The sequence below is a fragment of the Coenobita brevimanus genome, chromosome 26, assembly GCF_032717465.1.
Source record: "Coenobita brevimanus isolate Jiangsu-jjx chromosome 26, ASM3271746v2, whole genome shotgun sequence".
Taxonomy (NCBI): domain Eukaryota; kingdom Metazoa; phylum Arthropoda; class Malacostraca; order Decapoda; family Coenobitidae; genus Coenobita; species Coenobita brevimanus.
The window spans coordinates 25,372,229-25,398,692 of NC_136979.1; the positions used below are offsets into that span (position 1 = coordinate 25,372,229).

Genomic DNA, 26,464 nt, shown 5'->3' on the forward strand with positions numbered 1-26,464 from the left:
AGAGACACGGCATGGAACAATTGGAGAAAGAGAGGTAACAACAGAACAAAGGAAGAATATAAAAGAACTAGAAATGAATACACAAGAATACGCAGAGAAGAAGAAAGGAATTTTGAAAAAGATATAATAGACAAATGTAACGACGAACCCAAACTGTTTTATAGATTTGTTAATGGCAAACTGAAACAAAAGGAAGGAATCACCAAGTTGAAAGTAGAAGGAGAGGTCTTTAAGGATGCTGCAATGTAAGCAGAAATAATGAACAAACGTTTCAAGTCAGTTTTCACTAATGAAAAGGAGTTTGTGGAAGGGGAGGGAGTGACTAGAAATGCAGTAATAAAAGATATAAAAGTGGAAGTACAGGAAGTGTATAAACTACTAGAAACACAGGATGTAAGGAAAGCCCCAGGACCAGATGGAATCTCTAATTGAGTACTGAAGGAATGCAGAGAACAACTGGCAGATAAGATTCACAGATTAATTGTGTGTTCTCTGGAAGAGGGGAAAGTGCCTCAAGAATGGAAGATGGCAAATGTGGTACCAATTTATAAGGGAGGAAACAAGGAAGAACCTCTGAATTATAGACCAGTGTCCCTAACCAGCATGGTTGCAAAATTGTGTGAAAGAATTCTGAAAGATAGATGGATAAAATATCTGGAAGAGATGAATATTTTGGCTGATAGTCAGTTTGGATTTAGAAGTGAAAGGTCATGTGTTTCCAACTTGTTGAGTTTTTACTCAAGAGCGATTGACGTGCTTCAGGAAAGAGAACGTTGGGTGGATTGTGTGTATTTAGATTTGGAGAAGGCCTTTGACAAGGTACCCCATAAGAGACTAATGTGGAAACTAGAGCATATAGGAGGACTGAAGGGGAACCTCCTAGAATGGATGAGAGACTTTTTGAGAGACAGACAAATGAGGACAGTAATAAAGGATAGGATGTCTGGATGGAGGGAAGTAACAAGTGGAGTCCCACAGGGCTCGGTGTTGGCGCCAGTAATGTTCCTGATTTACGTAAATGATATGGTAGATGGAGTGAACAGGTATGCAAGTCTGTTTGCTGATGATGCAAAGACCATGAGGAAGGTAGAGGTTGAGGAGGATTGCAAAATGCTACAGGAGGATCTGGATAGGATACACGAATGGAGCCGGATGTGGGAAATGAAATTCAATGCAAAGAAATGTAAAATATTCGAAATGGGTAAAAGCACCAAGAGGCCATCATTGAATTATTTGATGGCTAATGAACCAATCACAAAAGCGAGAGAAGAGAAAGATTTGGGTGTGCTAGTCCAGGACAGTTTGTCACCTTAAAAACACGTTAACAAGACAGTTAGAGAGACGTATAAACTCCTGACTAATATAAGAGTAGCTTTTCATTATATGGATGAGGAGATGATGAAAAAATTGATAGTGGCCATGATTTGCCCCAGGTTGGAATATGCAGCAGTAGTTTGGTCCCTGCACAAAAAGGAAGATATAAACAAGATTGAGAGAATACAAAGAACAGCAACCAAGATGGTCCCTCGTCTGGCAGATCTGTCGTACAGAGAGAGGCTGGAAAAGCTGGATTTGCCCTCCTTAGAAGAAAGGAGAAAGAGAGGCGACATGATTGCAGTGTTCAGGACCATAATGGGAGTAGATAAAATTGACAAAGAAGATCTGTTTTTATGGGATGAGAGAGTAACAAGAGGATATGGGATGAAACTGAGGAAGCCAAGCTGCTTGAAGGATATCAAGAAATATAGTTTTCCTTATAGATGTATAGACCTGTGGAATAACTTGGACAAAGAGATCGTCCAGTCGAAAAACTTAAACGAGTTTAAAGCTAAATTTGACTTATTGAGAAACAGAGACGGGACCCCACGAGCGTAGCTCATTTCCTGTATATCACAATTAGGTAAATACAGTTAGGTAAATACACACACACACACACACACACAACTGCCCCAGGGAATGTACAGTAAGTACTCTGTGCTTTTAGTATTGCAGAATGGACACATACTTTAGTAAAGCAAATTTGGAAAAGAAAAGGGATAAAGGTAGAAAGCAAGATGATGATTTCTACCAAGAACTGGTTGAAGTGAAGACCCACAATAGACTGGTTGAACATGTTCACAAACTGGAGATGGCTTTCAAAAATTAAATTGATGAAATAAAGAAGCAGATGCACTTGCAAAAGGAAGAAATGGAAAAACTAGGAAGGGAAGCCAACAAGAAAGACACAACCATCAGTGAACTAACAGTGGAATTGAGTACACTTAGGAAGAAAATGAGCGAAATGGCAAGTACAGTAGTCAATCACGAGAGTATTATGGAAGAGTTCAAAAATGACACAGAGACAATTAGGCAAGTAACCAGTCTGATAGACCATAGCAGTGATATTGAGGAGAAGATAACACAGATGAATGAAGCTGTGCAAAGCTACAAAAATGATGTGGAAACCACGTATGCTGAAATGGTGAAAGTAAAGAAAGACTTAGAAACAAGGGTAGAGGAAAAAAGCATTAAAAAGGAAGTGAAAAGATTAATCCAAAACAACCCAAAGTTAGTCAGAGATTCAGTAGATATCAACAAATCCATAGTAATCACTGGTATAGAAGAGAAAGAAGTAAAAAACAGGATCACAAGAGACAAAAAGGAGATGGCAAATGTAATGAGCTTACTGAAAGAAGTATCAGAGGAAATCCGTAGTAAAAATATAGAGGAACACAAAAGGTTAGGGAAATACGAGAAAAGCAAGACAAGACCTTTAAAGGTAACTTTCCAGAGTGTAAACACTGTGGAGGAGATACTAAAAAATGCAAAGAATCTTATGGAAAAAGAGGAGTTCAAAAATGTATGGATAAAAAGATGCCTAACATAAGGGTAACTGGAATTACTGAAAGAGAAAAGGGAAGAAGCAAAAACAAAAAATGAGGGAAGATCAGAAGAGGAGAAGAAGAAATATTTTTACAAAGTAATAGGATTGCAGGTACGAAAGTGGTACACAAACAGGATGGAAGAAAAAGGAGGAAGGTAGTAGAACCATGTCATGACAAGTATATAAACAAAATTATAAAGTTGATGTACTCAAATGTGGATGGAATGGTATCTAAATTACTAGAGATGAATGATTATGTCAGAGAAAATGAACCTCATATAATATGCCTAACTGAAACAAAATTAACACCAAGGATATCCAATGACATACTAAACTTAGAGGAATACAATATATGGAGAAGAGACAGAAATTTAAAAAAAGGAGGAGGAATTATAATATTAACTAAGAAAATCTAAAAGTCAAGGAAATAAAACTAGATATACCATCATAAGTAGAACTGCTTGCAGTAGAGATCAACACATCTGAAGGGAAAGTAATTGTAGCCAATTTGTACATGCCACCCAGATCAAACACATGGGAAAGAGATGAATATGAGGACCTGGCAGAGAGTACAATTCTGAGTTTAAGATCATTACTGCATAAAATGGAAGAGAAATCGGAAAGAATTATACTAACTGGAGATTTTAATACAAATATAAATTGGAATACTCTAGATATAACTAGCCAAGAAAGCTGTTGGGACCAAAAGCTCCTAGATCTCGTGCAAGAGTTTTTCCTAACGCAACATGTGAGGGAAACCACCAGAAAAAGAGGACTCGATGTACCTTCAATGCTAGATCTAATATTTACTAGGCAAGAAAATGATATTGACGGTTTAATATATCACCCTCCACTAGGCAAAAGTGATCTTGCAGTACTAAATTACAACTTCAGGATAAGCAATGAAAGTTACAAAAAGAGCCTAAACTATAAAAAGAGAAATTATCAAGACCTAAAGAAGTATTTCTTAGAAGTTGATTGGGAAAATGAGCTTAGAGGACAAGATTTAAATGCTGTATATAAAAAATTCTGTGAATTTTATGAAATAGGAGTCCAGAAGTACGTCCCACAGCACAAAGAAGCAGATAAGAAAATACAGAAATGGCTCAATACAGAATGTAAAAACTCAAAAGGAAGAAGAGATCTGTTGTGGAATAGATACAGAAGACACAATAGTGAAAGGGCGTATAATAATTATAAACAGGCAAGAAACGATTATACAGGAATAAGGAGGGAAGCCCCAAAACAGTTTGAGGAGGATATAATAAATAAAAGTAGTGATCAATCAAAGCTGTTTTACAGCTACATCAGAAGCAAAACCAAAGTAAAAGATATAATACAATCCATTACGGACGAGGGAATCACTTATGCACGAGAAAGATATTTGTGAAGCGCTAAATAAGAATTTCCAATTAGTTTTTACAGAAGAAAAAAATTTTGAGAGGGACTATGTGGAACATCCATGTCCACACATACTACCAGATATACAAATAGCAGAAAAAGTGATACAGGAGGAGTTAAGTAAATTAGACAGAGGAAAAGCAAGTGATCCTGATGAAATTTCATGTTGGGTACTACGAGAATATGCAAAGGAGTTAAGTAAACCATTATTTTTAATTTTCAAGAAATCCTTGAGTCAAGGTAAACTACCTGATATTTGGAAGAAAGCAAATATTGTCCCCTTTTTCAAGAAAGGAAATAGACAAAATCCAATCAACTACCGACCATTATCACTGACCAGTGTTGTAAGCAAGGTATTAGAAAAGCTTATAAGAAAAGCTTGGGTAAATCATCTAGAAGAACACAGTATGATAACAGAAAGACAGTTTGGTTTCAGAAAAGGAAAATCATGTGTTACTAATCTGTTGAGCTACTATGACAGAGTAACAAACACAATACAGGAAAGAGAAGGGTGGGTGGACAGTATCTATTTAGATTTCAAGAAAGCTTTTGACACAGTACCACACCAAAGATTTTTATGGAAACTGTACCATCAAGGAGGAATTCGAGGCAAACTGTTTTGTTGGATGCAAGATTTTCTCATAAAAAGAGAAATGAGAACAGTACTAAGAGGAAACTACTCATCATGGAAAGAAGTGACTAGTGGAGTACCACAGGGTTCAGTGCTGGCACCAATCATGTTTTTAATGTATATAAATGATATAAACAGTAACACTGGAAATGAGAGCTATCTGAATATGTTTGCAGATGATGCAAAAATACAAAGGAGAATTACTAACACAGACTCTTGTAAAGAGCTACAAGAAGAATTAAATAAACTTCATGAATGGAGTAGTACATGGCAAATGGAATTCAATGTGGACAAGTGTCATGTAATCAAGTTTGGTAAAAGTGGAAAAAGACCTGATTGGGATTATAAGTTAGGAAATAAAACCCTATACACATCAGAAAGAGAGAAAGACCTAGGTGTGATTATCAATAACAGACTATCTCCGGCTGACCACATCAGCGAGAAGGTACGGAACATGTATACACTGCTTGCAAATATGGGAATAGCATTCACATACATAAATGAAGACATGCTAAGAAGGATAATAACATTCATTAGACCAACCCTGGAATATGCATCAATAGTCTGGAGTCCTCATCTCAAAAAACACATAGACAAGATTGAAAAAGTTCAAAGGGCCGCTGCAAGATGGATACCAAGCTTAAGGGACCTAAGCTACGAAGAAAGACTAAATAAACTGAATCTACCAATACTACAGGGGAGAAGGAAAAGAGGTGACATGATAATGCTATATAAGTGCATATCAGGGAAGGAGAAAATAGACATAAATGATTACTTAACATATGGAGAAGCATCAGCAAGAGGACACTACAAAAAACTGCATAAGAAGAGTGATAAAGATGTAAGGAAATTCAGTTTCCCAAGCAGAGCAATTGATCAATGGAATGCACTACCGAATGAAATAGTGTGTGCCAAAACAATTCACAAATTTAAGGATATGTACGATAAATATGATTTAAGACACGGGACAGTACGAGCTTGACTCATTCCTGTGAAGATACAATTAGGTAAGAACACACACACACACACACACACACACACACACACGAACAGCCGGAGGGAGCAGACGTCCTAGCCATCGCTCCTAACCTTGAGTAGTTTCAGGAATTTTGTCTGTCCTGTCTCCTAGGGTCTTTCTTTAATTTTAAAATAATGAAAGTTAGTAGACTACCAAAAATGTAAAGATTTGTTGGCTATAGTATACATGAATGTTTGTGGTTTATTCGGTAACAGCTGTTTTGGTACTTTACCGGTACATTAAACATGGCCGAAAATGTAAACAGTGAGGGAATGGAATTTCAAGGATTTGATGCTAATACCAATGTCATGGACCTGGTGAAAACATTAATTATGAGGATTAGTGAACTCGAAAAGAAAGTTGAGAACCTAGTGATAAAGGATGTGTCAGCAAATACGGAAACCACCATACAGAGTCTAATCCAGTCAAATGAAACAGCCAATGAAGAGATTAGGAATTTGAAGCGGGAAAATGTTGAACTGAGGAGGAAACTAGAAGAGAGTACTAATAAAACGGAGAAGGTGAGTAATGTATTAGAAGAACATAAGGCAAAGTGGGCACACGTAGAAGAAGAACAGAAAGAAGTGGTCAGCTTAAGAGAGATCATCCAGGAAGAAAGGGAAATGAACAAGAAAGAAATGGAAGAAAATGTAGTGAAAATACTGAAGAAAAAAGAGAAAATAGTGAGAGAAACTGTAGAAAGGAACAGATGTGTGGTAGTATTTGGAAACAGGGAAGAGGAAGAAAAGGTTAGGTTCGTAAGACTCGAGAGAGACACGAACATGGTGAGAGGAATATTAGGCAAGATTGACCCCGAAGGAGACAAGTGGGTAAAAGAAATTGAGGAAGTAAGGAGGATAGGGCCTTATAAGAAAGGGGAAACAAGACCAATGAGAGTCAAGTTTACATCAGAAAGTGTAATGAATGAGATACTTAAAGTGACCTGGATATTAAGCAAAGAGGCGGGGATGGAAAATATTATAATAAGAAAAGATCTGAATGAAGAAGAAAGAGAAGTTTTAAAATCATTAAAGGAAGAAGTAAAGGAAAAAAATGATAAGAGGACAGAGGAAGAATGTAATACTTTTTTTTGGAGAGTATTGGATATGAAAGTAAGGAAATGGTATTTAAAGAAATAGAAGTGAAGGAAACTAGGGGGGATGATTGTGAAAGATCAGAAGTTGAGGAAGTGGTACGGACAGAGAGTAGGAGAGAAGAGGGTATTAAAAAAGTCAAAAATAATTTGAAGGTGATATATACTAATGTTGATGGTTTCATATCGACAAGGATCGAAATTAATGATTTCTTGAGAGAACATGAACCTGATGTCATGTGCTTTGTAGAGACCAAATTAAGAGAAGATATTGATGTTCATTTGGGAGATCGTAAATACAAACTATGGAGAAAAGACAGAAAAGGAAAAAAGGGAGGAGGAGTGATGATAGCAATGAAGAACAACATAAATGTAGATACTGTGGAAATGGCAGAAGGCAGGGCTGAAGCGATATATATGAAATTAGAAACTGGAGAGAATGTTAAGAGAGATATGGCGGTAGTGTATGTTCCCCCAAAGACGAGAGCATGGAAGGATGACGAATACCATGAGATGTTGTCAGATATGGCTAGCTACTTGCAAAAAATAATTGAGAAAAGCAATAATATAATTTTGGTGGGTGACTTTAATTGTAAAGAGGTGAACTGGGAGGAATGGTACTCGGGAGGCGGCGAGGATTCGTGGGGCACTATGTTATTAAATATAATTATGCATAATGTGATGACGCAATGGGTCAAAGAAGAGACACGGTTTCAAGGTGAGGACACACCAGCAAGGTTAGATTTACTGTTCACCAAAGAACCCGATGTAATAGAATCATTGGAATATCTCTGTCCTTTAGGAAAAAGTGATCACGTGGTCATTGAGTTCCAGATGTTAATAGGAAACGTCGAGCCAAGAGACGAGCTTCATAGACAGGGAAGATACAACTTTGGCAAAGCAAATTTTACAGGATTGAGAAACTTTTTTGAAAATGCAGATTGGAGAAAATTCAGAGAAACAAGAGAGATACAGAGGAAGTGGGATATCTTTCTAGACCTCTATAATTTGGGAGTGGAAAAATTTGTACCAAGAGTAAGAGGGAAAGAAAACAGGAAAAAGGAGTGGTTTAATAGAAGGTGTATGATAGCTAAAAAAGAGAGAGATAAGGCGTGGAACAATTGGAGAAAGAGAGGTAACGACAGAACAAAGGAAGACTATAAAAGAACAAGAAATGAATACACAAGAATACGTAGAGAAGAAGAAAGGAACTTTGAAAAAGGTATAATTGACAAATGCAAGGATGAACCTAAACTGTTTTATAGATTTGTTAATGGCAAACTGAAACAAAAGGAAGGAATCACCAAGCTGAAAGTAGAAGGAGAGGTCTTTAAGGATGCGGCAATGCAAGCAGAAATAATGAACAAACGTTTCCAGTCAGTTTTCACTAAAGAAAAGGAGCTTGTGGAAGGGGAGGGAGTGATTAGAAATGTTCCGGTGATGAAAGATATAAAAGTGGAGGTACAGGAAGTGTATAAATTACTGGAAACTCAAGATGTAAGGAAAGCCCCAGGACCTGATGGAATTTCTAATTGGGTACTGAAGGAATGCAGAGAACAACTGGCGGATAAAATTCACAGCTTAATTGTATGCTCACTGGAAGAGGGGAAAGTGCCAAAAGAATGGAAGAGGGCAAATGTGGTACCAATTTACAAGGGAGGAAACAGGGAAGAACCCCTGAATTATAGACCAGTGTCTCTAACCTGCATGGTCGCAAAATTGTGTGAGAGAATCCTGAAAGACAGTTGGATAAAATATCTGGAAGAGATGAATATTTTGGCTGAATGTCAGTTTGGATTCAGAAGTGGAAGGTCATGTGTTTCAAACTTGTTGAGCTTTTACTCAAGAGCGATTGATGTGGTACAGGAGAGAGATGGTTGGGTGGATTGTGTGTACTTAGACTTAGAGAAGGCCTTTGACAAGGTACCTCATAAGAGACTAATGTGGAAACTAGAATATATAGGAGGACTAAAGGGGAAACTTCTGGAATGGATGAGAGACTTTTTGAGAGACAGACGAATGAGGACAGTAATAAAGGAAAAGATGTCTGGATGGAGGGAAGTAACAAGTGGAGTCCCTCAAGGCTCAGTGTTGGCGCCAGTAATGTTCCTGATTTACGTAAATGATATGGTAGATGGAGTGAACAGTTATGCAAGTCTGTTTGCTGATGATGTAAAGATCTTGAGGAAGATAGAGGTTGAGGAGGATTGTAAAATACTGCAGGAGGATTTGGATAGGATACACAATTGGAGCCAGACGTGGGAAATGAAATTTAATGTAAAGAAATGTAAAATATTGGAAATGGGTAAAAGTACCAGGAGACCATCACTGAATTATTTTTTGGGTAATGAATTAATCACAAAAAGGAGAGAAGAGAAAGATTTGGGAGTGCTGGTCCAAGATAGTTTGTCACCAGAAAAGCACATTAACAAGATAGTTGGAGAGACTTATAAGCTCTTGACTAACATAAGAGTAGCATTTCATTATATGGATGAGGAAATGATGAAAAAATTGATAGTGGCCATGATCCGCCCCAGGTTAGAATATGCAGCGGTAGTGTGGTCCCCACACAAAAAGAAAGATATAAACAAGATTGAGAGAATACAAAGAACAGCAACCAAGATAGTCCCCAGTCTGACAGACCTGTCATACAGAGAGAGGCTGGAAAGACTGGATTTGCCTTCGTTAGAGGAAAGGAGAAAGAGGGGAGACATGATTGCGGTGTTCAGGACCATGGTGGGAGTAGATAAAATTGACAAAGAAGATCTGTTTGTATGGGATAAGAGAGCAACAAGAGGACATGGAATGAAATTGAAAAAGTCAAGCTGCTTGAAGGATATCAAGAAATATAGCTTTCCTTACAGAAGTATAGACTTATGGAATAGCCTGGACAAAGAGATCGTTCAGTCTAAAAACTTACACGAGTTTAAAGTTAAATTCGACTTATTGAGAAACAGCGACGGAAACCCACGAGCATAGTACATTCCGTGTATATCACAATTAGGTATATTAGGCAAATATTTAAATATTTGGAACAGCTTAGACAAAGAGGTGGTGCATGAGAAAAACATTCATATGTGTAAAGGTAGACTTGATAAATGTGGATATGGAGACAGGACAACACGAGCATTGCTCAATTCCTGTAAACTACAAATAGGTAAATACACACACACACACACACACACACACACACACACACACACATTCAGCCTGTCCCAAAGAAGGGTGACCTTTCTCAGCCCTCTAACTATCTCCCAATTGCTTTAACATCTTGTATTTCAAAAGTTTTCGAATCTGTTCTTAACAAAAAAAAATAAATAAATAAATAAATAAAGCATCTTTCCTATCATATCTATCTTTCGGATCGTCAGTATGGGTTCCGCCAGAGACACTCCACTGGTGATCATCTGACCTACCATTGAGACTCCTGGTCATCCTCTTTTTGGGACATTGGCAAAAGTTTTGCCATTGCACTTGACATCTCAAAGGCTTTCAGTCGAGTCTGGCATAAATCTTTAATTTCCAATCTACCCTCTTATTGTTTCTATCCTTCTGTCTGTGCCTTCATCTCTAGCTTCCTTTCTGGTCATTCTGTAGCAGCTGTTGTAGACAGCCACTGTTCTTCTCCTAGAGCTATCAATAGTGGTGTTCCTAAGGACTCTGTCGTATCACCAACTCTTCTTTTTATTCATCAATAACCTACTAAGCTGTACATCTAACCCTATCCACTCATACTCTGATGACTCCACTCTTCACTTTTCCATTCGCTTCCCCCCCGTGTCCATCTCAGCAGTTGCTTCAACAAACAAGGGATGAGGCTGTGGTACACCTTATGTCTGACTTGACTCATATCTCTGATAGGGGTAAAAATAACCTTGTTGTTTTTAATGCATTAAAAACTCAGTTCTTTCATCTATCAACCCAACAAAATCTTCCACAGGAATACCCACTAATTTTTAACAATCTCCAGCTAAATCCTGCATCATCTGTAAACATACTTCGGTTTCATTCTCTCGGGATTTATCTTGGGGAGAACATATTACCTCTCTTGTAAAATCTGCTTCCAAGAGATTGGGTGTGCTAAACCAACTCCATACCTTCTTTACCCCTGCACAGTTGTTGACTTTATTTGCTGGTTTTATTCGCCCCTGTGTAGAGTACAACTCTCATGTGTGGAGAAGCTCCCCACACAGTTCTTCTCAGCAGGGTGGAGTCAAAGGCTTTTCATCTCTTTAACTCTCCTCCTCATACTGGCCCCTTCAATCTCTGTCTTTTTGCCACACTGTTGCATCATTGTCTCTTTTCTGTTGCTGCATCAGTGGTCACTGCTCCACTATACTGTCTGCTTGCATTCCTCCACCACTACGATGGGCACGTAGCACCTGTCTAGCAACAAACTCTCATCCCTTTTCTGTCCAACTTGCTAGTGCAAGAGTTATCAGCTACTCCCAGCCCTTCCTGTATGCAACAGACCAACTCTGGAACTGTCTCCCTCTGTCTATTTTTCCTACTGCCTATGATCTCCAGTCTTTCAAATGCAGTGTGTCCAGGCATCTCAAAATGATTGGATCTTGAAATTGGCTCTCTGTTATCTTGTTTTTATTTTTTTGTAGGAGGGAGAAGTTTGCAGGTCCCTGGCCTTTGGTTGCTTCTTCCTTGCATAAAACACACACACACACACACACACACACACACACACACATCATGATGGGAGTAGATGATATTGACAGAGGAGATCTGTTTTTATGGGATAAGAGAGTAACAAGGGGACACGGAATGAAACTGAAGAAACCAAGCTGCTTGAAGGTTATCAAGAAATATAGTTTTCCTTATAGATGCACAGACCTGTGGAATAGTCTGGACAAAGAAATCGTCAGTCTAAAAACTTAAACAAGTTTAAAGCAAACTTTGACTTACTGAGAAACAGATACAGGACTCCACGAGCATAGCTCATTTCCTGTATATCACAATTAGGTAAATGCAATTAGGTAAATACACACACACACACACACACACACACACACACACACACACACACACACACACAGACGAGCAGCCGGAGAGAGCGGACGTCCCAGCCATCGCTCCTAACCTTGAGTAGTTTCAGGAATTTTGTCTGTCCTGTCTCCTAGGGTCTTTCTTTAAATTTAAAACAATGAAAGTTAGTAGACTACCAAAAATGTAAAGATTTGTTGGCTATAGTATACATGAATGTTTGTGGTTTATTCGGTAACAGCTGTTTTGGTACTTTACCGGTACAAACATGGCCGAAAATGTAAACAGTGAGGGAATGGAATTTCAAGGATTTGATGCTAATACCAATGTCATGGACCTGGTGAAAACATTAATTATGAGGATTAGTGAACTCGAAAAGAAAGTTGAGAATCTAGTGATAAAGGATGTGTCAGTAAATACGGAAACCACCATACAGAGTCTGATCCAGTCCAATGAAACAGCCAATGAAGAGATTAGGAATTTGAAGTGGGAAAATGTTGAACTGAGGAGGAAACTAGAAGAGAGTACTAATAAAACGGAGAAGGTGAGTAATGTATTAGAAGAACATAAGGCAAAGTGGGCACACGTTGAAGAAGAACAGAAAGAAGTGGTCAGCTTAAGAGAGATCATCCAGGAAGAAAGGGAAATGAACAAGAAAGAAATGGAAGAAAATGTAGTGAAAATACTGAAGAAAAAAGAGAAAATAGTGAGAGAAACTGTAGAAAGGAACAGATGTGTGGTAGTATTTGGAAACAGGGAAGAGGAAGAAAAGGTTAGGTTCGTAAGACTCGAGAGAGACACGAACATGGTGAGAGGAATATTAGGCAAGATTGACCCCGAAGGAGACAAGTGGGTAAAAGAAATTGAGGAAGTAAGGAGGATAGGGCCTTATAAGAAAGGGGAAACAAGACCAATGAGAGTCAAGTTTACATCAGAAACTGTAATAAATGAGATACTTAAAGTGACCTGGAAATTAAGCAAAGAGGCGGGGATGGAAAATATTATAATAAGAAAAGATCTGAATGAAGAAGAAAGAGAAGTTTTAAAATCATTAAAGGAAGAAGTAAAGGAAAAAAATGATAAGAGGACAGAGGAAGAACGTAATACACTTTTTTGGAGAGTATTGGATATGAAAGTAAGGAAATGGTATTTAAGGAAATAGAAGTGAAGGAAACTAAGGGGGATGGTTGTGAAAGATCAGAAGTTGAGGAAGTGGTACGGACAGAGAGTAGGAGAGAAGAGGGTATTAAAAACGTCAAAAATAATTTGAAGGTGATATATACTAATGTTGATGGTTTCATATCGACAAGGATCGAAATTAATGATTTCTTGAGAGAACATGAACCTGATGTCATGTGCTTTGTAGAGACCAAATTAAGAGAAGATATTGATGTTCATTTGGGAGATGGTAAATACAAACTATGGAGAAAAGACAGAAAAGAAAAAAAGGGAGGAGGAGTGATGATAGCAGTGAAGAACAACATAAATGTAGATACTGTGGAAATGGGAGAAGGCAGGGCTGAAGTGATATATATGAAATTAGAAACTGGAGAGAATGTTAAGGGAGATATGGCGGTAGTGTATGTTCCCCCAAAGACGAAAGCATGGAAGGATGACGAATACCATGAGATGTTGTCAGATATGGCTAGCTACTTGCAAAAAATAATTGAGAAAAGCAATAATATAATTTTGGTGGGTGACTTTAATTGTAAAGAGGTGAACTGGGAGGAATGGTACTCGGGAGGCGGCGAGGATTCGTGGGGCACTATGTTATTAAATATAATAATGCATAATGTGATGACGCAATGGGTCAAAGAAGAGACACGGTTTCGAGGTGAGGACACACCAGCAAGGTTAGATTTACTGTTCACCAAAGAACCCGATGTAATAGAATCATTGGAATATCTCTGTCCTTTGGGAAAAAGTGATCACGTGGTCATTGAGTTCCAGATGTTAATAGGAAACGTCGAGCCAAGAGACAAGCTTCATAGACAGGGAAGATACAACTTTGGCAAAGCAAATTTTACAGGATTGAGAAACTTTTTTGAAAATGCGGATTGGAGAAAATTCAGAGAAACAAGAGAGATACAGAGGAAGTGGGATATCTTTCTAGACCTCTATAATTTGGGAGTGGAAAAATTTGTACCAAGAGTAAGAGGGAAAGAAAACAGGAAAAAGGAGTGGTTTAATAGAAGGTGTATGATAGCCAAAAAAGAGAGAGATAAGGCGTGGAACAATTGGAGAAAGAGAGGTAACGACAGAACAAAGGAAGACTATAAAAGAACAAGAAATGAATACACAAGAATACGTAGAGAAGAAGAAGGGAATTTTGAAAAAGGTATAATTGACAAATGCAAGGATGAACTCAAACTGTTTTATAGATTTGTTAATGGGAAACTGAAAAAAAAGGAAGGAATCACCAAGTTGAAAGTAGAAGGAGAGGTCTTTAAGGATGCGGCAATGCAAGCAGAAATAATGAACAAACGTTTCCAGTCAGTTTTCACTAAAGAAAAGGAGCTTGTGGAAGGGGAGGGAGTGATTAGAAATGTTCAGGTGATGAAAGATATAGAAGTGGAGGTACTGGAAGTGTATAAATTACTGGAAACTCAAGATGTAAGGAAAGCCCCAGGACCTGATGGAATTTCTAATTGGGTACTGAAGGAATGCAGAGAACAACTGGCGGATAAAATTCACAGCTTAATTGTATGCTCACTGGAAGAGGGGAAAGTGCCAAAAGAATGGAAGAGGGCAAATGTGGTACCAATTTACAAGGGAGGAAACAGGGAAGAACCCCTGAATTATAGACCAGTGTCTCTAACCAGCATGGTCGCAAAATTGTGTGAGAGAATCCTGAAAGACAGATGGATAAAATATCTGGAAGAGATGAATATTTTGGCTGAATGTCAGTTTGGATTCAGAAGTGGAAGGTCATGTGTTTCAAACTTGTTGAGCTTTTACTCAAGAGCGATTGATGTGGTACAGGAGAGAGATGGTTGGGTGGATTGTGTGTACTTAGACTTAGAGAAGGCCTTTGACAAGGTACCTCATAAGAGACTAATGTGGAAACTAGAATATATAGGACTAAAGGGGAAACTTCTGGAATGGATGAGAGACTTTTTGAGAGACAGACAAATGAGGACAGTAATAAAGGAAAAGATGTCTGGATGGAGGGAAGTAACAAGTGGAGTCCCTCAAGGCTCAGTGTTGGCGCCAGTAATGTTCCTGATTTACGTAAATGATATGGTAGATGGAGTGAACAGTTATGCAAGTCTGTTTGCTGATGATGTAAAGATCTTGAGGAAGATAGAGGCTGAGGAGGATTGTAAAATACTGCAGGAGGATTTGGATAGGATACACAATTGGAGCCGGACATGGGAAATGAAATTTAATGTAAAGAAATGTAAAATATTGGAAATGGGTAAAAGTACCAGGAGACCATCACTGAACTATTTTTTGGGTAATGAATTAATCACAAAAAGGAGAGAAGAGATAGATTTGGGAGTGCTGGTCCAAGATAGTTTGTCACCTGAAAAGCACATTAACAAGATAGTTGGAGAGACTTATAAGCTCTTGACTAACATAAGAGTAGCATTTCATTATATGGATGAGGAAATGATGAAAAAATTGATAGTGGCCATGATCCGCCCCAGGTTAGAATATGCAGCGGTAGTGTGGTCCCCACACAAAAAGAAAGATATAAACAAGATTGAGAGAATACAAAGAACAGCAACCAAGATGGTCCCCAGTCTGACAGACCTGTCATACAGAGAGAGGCTGGAAAAACTGGATTTGCCTTCGTTAGAGGAAAGGAGAAAGAGGGAAGACATGATTGCGGTGTTCAGGACCATGGTGGGAGTAGATAAAATTGACAAAGAGAATCTGTTTGTATGGGATAAGAGAGCAACAAGAGGACATGGAATGAAATTGAAAAAGTCAAGCTGCTTGAAGGATATCAAGAAATATAGCTTTCCTTACAGAAGTATAGACTTATGGAATAGCCTTGACAAAGAGATCGTCCAGTCTAAAAACTTAAACGAGTTTAAAGTTAAATTCGACTTATTGAGAAATAGCGACGGAAACCCACGAGCATAGTACATTCCGTGTATATCACAATTAGGTATATTAGGTAAATACTTAAATATTTGGAACGACTTAGACAAAAAGGTGATGCATGAGAAAAACATTCATGTGTGTAAAGGTAGACTTGATAAATGTGGATATGGAGACAGGACAACACAAGCATTGCTCAATTCCTGTATACTACAAATAGGTAAAACAAATAGGTAAATACACACACACACACACACACACACACACACACACACACACACACACACACACACACAGTTCTCATAAACAACATGATGCAGAAGAACCAGTAGGAGTCAACTTCACCGTGAAATAAAACAAAAATAGAGTACTGTACACCAAGAGCCACATGAATGTTCACAGTTCAGTGCCTCGACACATTACCGGTTATCTACAAAATCCCTGTAACCTAAGGTACCATCATCCTCATCACAATGAAATAAAGAAAATCCCTTCACACCTTCATTATCACCCAACACATCATTGCACATGTAAGCACAAACACGTGGGCATCAGTGTCTCCTTACACGAATAATCCTTCAACACAACCTGTTCAAACAGGTAATCTGAAACGGTCAGATTGTTGTATGTCATCTGGCTTATGTCCATTAAAAAAAAGAAAATCACAATTCCCATCTCATGCCATCTGATTCTGTTTTTCTTACTGTCCTAACTTCACCATGCACTCTTGTGTAACATAGTACCTATTCTCCAGGATGATCAACCACTTCCCAACACACTATGAGCTTACCCGCAAGGACCTACTGGTAAAGAATATTAAACGTTATCGACGTGAACTTGAAAGGGAAGGGTCACAGTTGGCTTCCAGGGATTCTACAGGTATGATATTATTTTATTTTTTTTTATTTTTTTTTAGTAGTATGTGGGAACTGCACAAAATGTTAACACTATAGCAGATGTGGAAGTAACCGAAGAGCAGCTTGAACATAAAACACCACAGTAACAGAATAATCAGTTTCTATGGGATGTGGTAGTGGACCCAAACTTTCAACCCTAGTTGATCTGTAGCTCAAGACTCTTTGTTCACATAAGTGGTAGTTGCCAGTATGACATCTGAATAAAGCACAGACCTCAAAGGACTTAGGGCATAATGAATAAGTTATGTCAGAATTGTAATGTGGCTGGGCATCAATACTGTACTGTGTGTCAACATAGTAGTAAGCTGTCCTCAGGTAGTAGAAACTAGTGGTAAGTCTAACATGAAAATCTGCCATGAGTGGCAGTAAAGAGCATTTGAGATCGTATTGATAGAAACAAGGGCCCTATGGAGATTTACAGGATCGCCTTTTACTCTGGATAGTCCAGTATCAGGAAGTTTCATCCACTCCCACTTTTTTAAATAATCACTGCTTTCAGTCATTTAACGAATTTAGGATATAGTATTAGCATAAGTGCCTCTGTCCATGGCCAAGGATAATTTTTTTTCATTCATTCATTCATTGCCAGATGCCATGTATCCCAAACAGGGTGGCCAAGGGCTTAGAGTTAATTGTTTTACAGGGAGGCACACTAATCCTCCACCAACCCCACTTGACACGTAGGGAGAACATTATGCCAACAGCATCTGGTGTTCCCAGGCGCTCACCCATCCAAGTACTAACCAGACCCAACGTTGCTTAACTTCGCTGATCGGACGGTGTACTCAACGTGGTATGTCCATCAGGGAAACTGTGGTGGATGCGCTAATGATGCAACAGTCGGCTGGTAGGCAAAGTTATTGGATAAGTGATGTTGGCCTTCCCCTGAGTGATGGGAACACCCAGCTTTGCAGTGCTTTCGTGGGGAATCCCATCAATCTCTAGGCAACAGTCGAGATAAATATTGCTGCATGGTTACTGCTAATTACCTACTCATGTATTATAGGGAGAAATGACTATATAACAATTGGACTCGGCTGACATTCCATGAACCTATGCAGTGTTTCGTTTATTACTGTACAGTAATTGTATTTTCAATAATTGACCCCTTTAGCCAACTACTGTAATGATGTTAAGCACACATCAAGAATTACCCCCCCTGGGGGTAGAGGGGTTTCAAGAATACTGTAGGTTCGCACAGTGCGCGTCATCACAGTGTGCGATTCGCATTGTGCGCGAGTGACCAAAAATCATAACCAAAAACCTTTAAATGCGCGAGTTTACCACACAGAACGCTAGGCAGAGGCAAGGAGTGGCTCAAAAATGCTATTTTCTATTAGTGCGAGACCACCCCTCACACAGCGCGTCACGTTTCGTCATGTTGATGCGCAGAAATTCCTGGGCATTCTACTGCGCAGAAGTGTCAGCATTGGACTTTGAAGGGTTTATGGCCGAAGTGAGTGACTTTGATGCTCCTTAGGAAGGTGCTCAAGAGGAGTCTGTGGAGGGAAGTGTTGGTGCGGTGGGAGGTGCGGTGGGGAGTGTGGCGCTGTAAGTGTTGCCGTGCCTTGGAACCCCTGTATTTAAGGTCATCAGGCCTGTTGTCTACTGTTGTTAAGGTGACTACCCATATTTTTGTTATTGTAGCTATAGCTTTAGTACAATGTCCGAAAAATATGACCTTTATTATGTCTCTAAGGGCCAAAAAATGTCCAGGTATGAGGGGGTACCGCCCATATGTAATTATTCCCATAAGATTATGTATTCCCAGTACGTGAAATCCCAGTGCGCGAGGTAGTGGACCGCCCAATCTCTCGCGCACTGTGCGAGCCTACTGTACTACCCCAGTATCCCTGCTTGTCGTACGAGGTGACTAAAAGGGTTGGTGGTGGGTTAGTGCCCCACCCTGTAAAAAGAACTAACTAAAAAAGCGAATAAAGCACCTCGGAGCAGGACGGACCATACGTTGATGACTAAGGAACGGACAAAGGATATTCTGAGTGTGGGAACATGCAATGTGAGAGGAGTGAATGATGAAGTGAAAGAGAGAGAGATTGTTCAGGTACATGAGGATGCAAGAGTGGATATATGTGGATTGACTGAAACTAAATGGTAAGGTGAAAGGGTGAGAGAATGGGAATATGGTTTAGGTATATGTGCGGGAGTTAATGAGAATGAGAGGGCAAGAGAGGGAGTATGTCTGATGATAAGCAAGAAGTGGAAGGAGAATATAAGAGAGTATGGAACAATGGGTGCAAGGATTGTATGGGTGAGGATGAAAGTAGGTATACAAGCGTGGGCAATTGTGTGTGTGTATGCTCTGACAGAGGACCGAGTGGCAAGAGTGAAAGATGAGTTTTGGGTGAGAGTAGAAGCATGTATGGACAAATTTGAGAGGAGCGAGAGAGTGCTTTTGATTGGAGACATGAATGGCAAAGTTGGGAATGTACGAGTGGATGGAATGGTTGGTCAGTGGGGTGTGCTAGCTGACGTAGATGGGAATGGTAGTGCTTTGGTGGACATCTGTGCTGGTAAGGGGTTGGCAATAGCCAACACCTACTTTCGACATAAGATGATCCACCGGTATACATGGAGAGTAATGAGGAGGATGGATGGTGAACTTGTTGAACGAAAGGCAATGATAGACTATGTGTGTGTGGATGAGCGAATGAGAAGACAAGTGTTGGATGCAAGAGTGTGGAGAGGGTGGGGGAATGGAGTCTCGGACCATCACTTAGTGATGGCCAAGGTGAAGCTGCAAAGCAAATGGTTGACGAGACGAAGGGGAAGAAAGGAGGAAACAGCTCCTATGAGAAGAGTGGAGAAGTTGCAAGATAGTGAGAAAATGGCAGAGTATAAGAGCATAGTGGAAGAAAGACTGGGAAGGTATGAGCTAGAGCAGATGGAAGGGGTGGAAGACGTATGTAAGACATTTATGGAAGAGATAGGCACAGTGTGTGAGGCGTTTTGTGGAGTGAGGAGGAGAAGCAAGGGTGTGCAAGGGTGTGTGGAATGATGAGGTGAAATGAGCTGTGGAACAAAAGAAGGCGGCATATAGTGAATGGTTAGCGAGTAGAGGTAGGGGAGAAGATGAGAGAGAGAAGAGAGAGGTATATGTGAGTAGGAGAAGGGAGGTGAAGAGACTGATGAAGGAGAGTAAGAAGAAAGTGGATGAAGAGTTTGGGAGGAATCTGAGTGTGAAATGGAGGAAGAGTAAGAAATTGTTTTGGAAGGAGGTAAAGAGAGTAAGGCAGTGTGAAAGGGGAAATAGTAGGGGAGTGAAAGATAGGAATAATAGATTGTTGGTGGAGAAGAGAGAGAAATTGAGAAGATGGAAGTAGCACTTTGAGGATTTGTTGAATGTAGAGAGTGAGAGCAGTGCGAGTATAAGTGGTTGGGGAATGGCTGGGAGAAGGAGAGATGAGAGGAGGGAGGAAGAGATCAGTAGGACGGAAGTAGTGGAAGCAATGAAGAAGATCAAGTTGGGGAAGGCCCCAGGAATTGATGTAGTGTGTGGTGAAATGCTGAGGTATGGAGGTGAGATTGTTGTGGAATGGATATGGAAGTTGTGTAGATTGGCTTGGGAAGAGGGAAGGGTTCCAGAGGACTGGAAATCAGGTACAATTGTTCCTTTATATAAAGGAAAAGGGGAGAGAGAAGTATGTGGTAACCATAGGGGTATTTGCCTTCTTAGTGTGACTGGTAAAATATATGGTAGAATACTCATTGATAGGGTTAGGCATATAACAGAGGAGCTAGTTGGAGAAGAACAAGGGGGATTTAGGAAGAGAAAAGGGTGTGTAGATCAGATATTTGTTCTAAGATGTTTAGTGGAGAAGTATCTAGAGAAGGGAAAGAAAGTGTATGCTGCCTTCATGGACTTGGAGAAAGCTTATGACAGAATAGATAGGCAAGAAGTGTGGAAGGTATTAAGAACATAAGGAGTGGATGGGAAATTGTTGAATGCTGTGAAAAGTATGTACGAAGGAGTTAGGGCTACGGTGCGAGTGTATGGTGAGCTGAGTGAATTTTTTTTATCTCAATGTAGGCCTGAAACAGGGTTGTGTGATGTCTCCATGGCTGTTTAATATATACATGGATGGGGTTGTAAAGGAGGTGCAGGGCAGGGCAGTGGATGTGGGGGTGGCTCTAATGAATGAGGGTGAGATTTGGAAGATTCCGGTGTTGCTGTTTGCTGATGATACAATATTGTTGAGTGAAGATGAATGGGAGTTGCAAGGTGTGGTGAATGAATTTGGGACAGTGTGTAGGAGGAGGAAGCTGAAAGTTAATGTAAACAAAAGTAAAGTTATGGTGTTTGAGAGGATTGAAGTCACAGAATGTACAGTGAGGTTGGATGGTGAGGATATGGAGAGTGTGAGTCCATTCAAGTACACTCAATCCTTAAGTAACACGTGGTTGAGTAACACGTTTTTGTTCTAACGCGGTCAGCATAATGAGACAAGTCATGTCAACACGCGGAAAAACTCGAGCTCACGCGGGAAGTCAGCTGGCCTGGGGACAAAATTTGAAAGCCGCGCGCTATGACGTCACCCTCTAACTTCTGGGTACATTTCCTGGGCGCATATTTCCATTCTGTATGGGTATTTATCTCAGTACCACAGCCAGCCACCTCAGCCAAACAGCCCTAGTGAGATGGGATAGGTTAGGGTAGGTTAGGTTGCTGAAATTTTGCCTGGGAAGCACAGTGGGTATATTTTCGTGAAAAACCTATGGTTAGTTTTGAAACGAATGGGCAAGCGTTGTTCCTGGCTGAAGGTTCCTGGTGGTTTTTATGAATATCCATACAGAATGGAAATATGTTTTCTGGTCAAACTCAAGGCCGAACGGTTTGACGAAATTTATGGGTTTCGGCAATTTCAGGGGACAAAATGGAATGACAATGTATGCTAATCAGAAAAAAAAAAAAAAAATCCTTGCGTTCTCGTAAGTTACAGTTCAGTTCCACATTCTTCGTTTGATTTCACGCATCCCAACACATTTTGGACCAACTGGACATATGGTTACCAGTCCTTTCTCATGCCTCATCTAGTTCTTACCCACAATTATCATGGATTTTGCAGTTTTAAGGAACAAAAATGTTTGCTAATTAGAGGAAAAGTTACTCTTTCGTCCGTGTGTTATCGTAGCGTTCAGTTCCACATTCTTCGTTCGATTTAATGCTTCCCAACACTTCCAACTAACTGAGCATACTGTTATCAATCCTTTCTCATGCTTCACCTAGTTCCACCCCACACTCATAATGGGTTTCGCAGTTTTAGGGGATGAAATGGAACGAAAATGTTTGCTAATTAGAAAAAAATACTTTCGTCTAATGGTTCTTGTTAGTGTTCAGTTCCACATTTTTCGTTCGGTTTCGTGCTTCCCAACACATTTGGACCGACTGAGCATACGGCTATCAAGTCCTTTCTCGCGTCTCACAGACTCTACCTCACAGTCATATGGTTTTCGGGTTTTAGGAGACGAAACTGAACGAAAATGTTTGCTAATCACACACACACACACACACACACACACACACACACACACACACACACACACAAAATACTTCTGCTCGTGTAAGTGAGCATTCAGTTTCACATTCTTCGTTCTTCTTCCTGATAGTCTTATGTTTGTCGGATTACTTCTGGGAGGTAAATAAACGTTTCATACTAAATCTGTTTCCCCCGTCGTTTTAAGTTGTATTCCGCTGTCAACTTGTTTACACATCAGGGTTACGGCGAAATTAGGGCCTGTCCTAACCTAAGTGTTTAAACTTGACCTAACCTAGCTTAACTATACCTTATAATTTAACCTAACCTAACGTAGCATCCAGTTGGGAAGTTGGGAGACGAAAATCACCTTTGAGTACATCAAGACAATCATGTTATGGCTTAAGGAACGTGATGATAAAAAGTGGGAAATTTTTCAGTAGGAAAAGGTAATTTACCACCCTGAAAATAGTCAGAAAAATACAGAAAACAAACTGGAGGAATATGAACTGAATTGGTAAGGTTCTTCCACTGCTTTAAGCGTACAAATACCAAAATGGCAAAAGAAAAAAAGAAAAACCATAGCATAAAAGAAAGCACCATCATAACGATTTGGAAGGACGGGGAGAAGATAAAGATCGTGCGTAGGAAGTGATGCAATCCTGGCAGCTGTGAAGGTTTATATGTTGTCCAGAAACTGACTGAGAAGCTTATAGGGCGTTATGTGGAGCGTCAGAGAAAGCAAACTCTCACTTTTACCCCTTTTTACCATCTTACCCCACGTATTTACCTCCACCTATTCGCATCATCAGGTAAAACACTGAAAGAGATATAACTGTTGTAATTAAAAACATCAGTGGTATTAAAAATGGCATTAACAAAAACAGAAGTGGACTGGGTCAACACCACCTCCACTGAGTACCCTTTTGTTGATAGCTCCACGGTATTTTACTCTCGCCCCCCAACCCCAAAGTTGTTGTCAAAGTTTCGCCTTCTCGTATCATGTGGCCTTCGGGAGAGACGTTAGGCTGTATAGTTAGACTAAAATTTAAGGGTCTGGCTGTTTTAGGGAACAAAATGGAGTGAAAATCTTTGCAAACCAGAAAAAAGGTACTCTTTCATCCATGTGTTCCCCTGAGTTAGCGTTCCGTTTCACATTCTTCGTTCGGTATCGCTCTTCCCAACACATTACTCTTCGTTCGGTATCGCTCTTCCCAACACATTTCAAATTGATTGAGCAGTTTAGCCATATGTTTAGTTTATCAGAAATGCGTTGGGAAACGCGATATCAAACGAAAAATGTGAAACTGAACGCTAACTCACGAGAACACACGGATTAAAGTAATTTTTTCTTGTTAGCACAAATTTTCGTTCTATTTCGTACTCTAAAACTGCCAGACCCATAAATTTTTGTCTAACCATATGGCCTAAGGTCTCTCCTGAAAGCCACATGATATGAGAGAAGGCGAAACTTTGACAACAACATTGGGGTTGGGGGATGGGAGGAAAATACCGGGGAGCTACATATCAACAAAAGGGTACCCATCCGAACTTTTATTTTTGTTAATGCTATTTTTAAAACCATTGATGTTTTTAATTACAACAGTTATATCTCTTTCAATGTTTTACCTGATGGTGGGTGCAAGTGGGGGTAATTTACGTGGGGTTAGGTGGTAAGAAGGGGTAAAATTGAGAGTTTTGGAAAGTTGCCAGAACACATTGTACCATTATACATGTAAACATATTGTCTGAGTGACGCGGATTTGGGTACCACGGTCCTTGTCCAGTCCCTATTGCCCGCGGTACTCAAGGACTGAGTGTACTTGGGTAGTGTGATGAGTAAGGATGGATCTTTGGGGGATGAAGTGCGTGAAAGGGTACAGCAGGGAAGGAAGGTTGTTAGTTCACTGAAAGCAGTGATGAGAAATAGGGAGGTGAGTATGAAAGTTAAGAAGTCATTGCATGATAGTACTGTATTGTGATCCCTACCCTGACGTATGGAAGCGAGGCATGGACCTTGCAAGAGGGGAACAAGTCAAGAGTGAGAGCAGTGGAAATGAGTTACTTGAGAGGAGCGTGTGGAGTGACATGGAGGGACAGGTTGATGAATGAAGAAGTGAAGGAATGTTGTGGGGTGGATGTGGATGTGGTTGGGAAGATTAGGAGAAATACACTGAGGTGGTTTGGACATGTGGAGAGAATGGAGAATGAAAGACTGACTAAGAGGGTGTATGTAGGTGAGGTGGAGGGAGGGAGAGGGAGGGGTAGACCGAGGATGAGGTGGAGGGATGGAGTTGAGAGGTATATGAGGGAGGGGGGAGTGAGATGGGGGGAGGGTAGTCAAATGGTGGGTGACAGATCGACTTGGAGGCGTTTTGTCTGCGGCCACCCTTTGCGGGATTAGGACGTCGGGCTATACATAGATAGATAGATAGTAAATGGAATGAGTGTGACCAGTAAGCAGTCATATTTCAGTACACACACAATAAACAGGACACCTGGGAGGCATCAGAATTATCGTATTTCTGTTCAGTATTTCTTATAATTTGTCTTCTTACTGTAATAGGAAAAGTGTATGGTAGGATACTTATTGACAGAGTTAGGGAAAGAACAGAGGAATTAGTTGGAGAAGAACAGGGAGGCTTTACGAAGGGAAGAGGTTGTGTAGATCAGATATTCATTCTTAGGTCTTTTGTGGAAAAGTTTCTAGAGAAGGGAAAGAAGTTGTATGCGGCTTTCATGGATTTGGAGAAAGCATATGACAGGGTGGATAGACAAGGATTGTGGAAAGTATTTAGAATATATGGAGTACAGTAGATGGGAAGTTGTTGAATACTGTGAAGAGTATGTATGATGGGGCTAAGGCTGCAGTGCGTGTGGATGATGAACTGAGTGAATTTTTCTCTTTGAAGGTTGGGTTGAAACTGGGATGTGTCATGTCTCCATGATTGTTCAATCTGTACATGGATGGGGTAATTAAAGATGTACAAGATATGGCAGTGGATGTTGGAGTGGCCCTGGTGAGAGAGGGTACCAGGTGTTTGGAAACTCCCTGTACTGTTGTTTGTAGATGATACTGCAAGGCTTGGTGGATGAGTTTGGGAGAGTGTGTAAGAAACGGAATCTAAAGGTGAATGTAGGGAAGAGTAAAGTGATGGTCTTTGAGAGATGTGAAGTCAGTGAATTTACAGTGAGGTTGGATGGTGAGGAAATGGAAAATGTGAGTACGTTTAAGTACTTGGGTAGTGTGATGAGTAAGGATGGAAGTTTGGAGGGTGAAATTCTTGAAAAGGTGCAACAAGGAAGAAAGGTTGCTGGTTCCTTGAAAGCAGTAATAAGAAACAGGGAAGTGAGCATGGGAGTGAAAAAGTTACTACATGACAGTATTGTGATACCAACTCTAACGTATGGAAGTGAAGCTTGGACGTTATTTGGAAGAACACAAGTCAAGAGTGAGAGCAGTGGAAATGAGTTATTTAAGATGAGCCTGTGGAGTCACATGGAGAGACAGGCTGACAATTGAGGATATATAGGAGTGTTGTGGTGTGGATGTGGATGTGATAGGAAACATTAGGAGGAACCTAATGAGAAGGTTTGGCCATGTGGAGAGGATGGAAGGTAAGAGACTGATGAGGAGAGTGTATATGAGTGAGGTGGAAGGGGGGAGAGGGAGGGGGAGGCCGAGGATGAGATAGAGGGATGGAGTGGAGAGGTATATGAGAGAGGGGTGTGTGAATTGGGCGCAGGGCAGTGAAATGGTGGGGGACAGGGTGACATGGAGGCGATTTGTTTGTGGCCACCCCGTACGGGATTGGGGTATTTGGCAATAGATAAATAGATTTCTTATCAACTTTCCCAAATTACCTTCCTGCACAGTACCTCTTAGATGAGAAATTTTGATGGCCTTAACCATATTCTCTGAACTACAATGGCAAACACTTGTCTCCTACTGGTTTTGTTTTCATGTATAAAACCCTATGCAATACAATAGTCATCATACACAC

General features: G+C 40.0%; 1 protein-coding gene across 1 annotated transcript in view; it reads left to right on the forward strand.

Annotated features, from left to right (window-relative positions):
• The window catches only part of TTLL1B (Tubulin tyrosine ligase-like 1B), a 586,529-nt gene that overhangs the window by 38,606 nt on the left and 521,459 nt on the right, over window positions 1–26,464 (forward strand). The window contains exon 3 of the mRNA XM_080268174.1: window positions 16,806–16,930. Coding sequence (XP_080124300.1) covers window positions 16,806–16,930 — 125 coding nt within the window. The remainder of the gene's footprint in view (window positions 1–16,805; window positions 16,931–26,464) is intronic.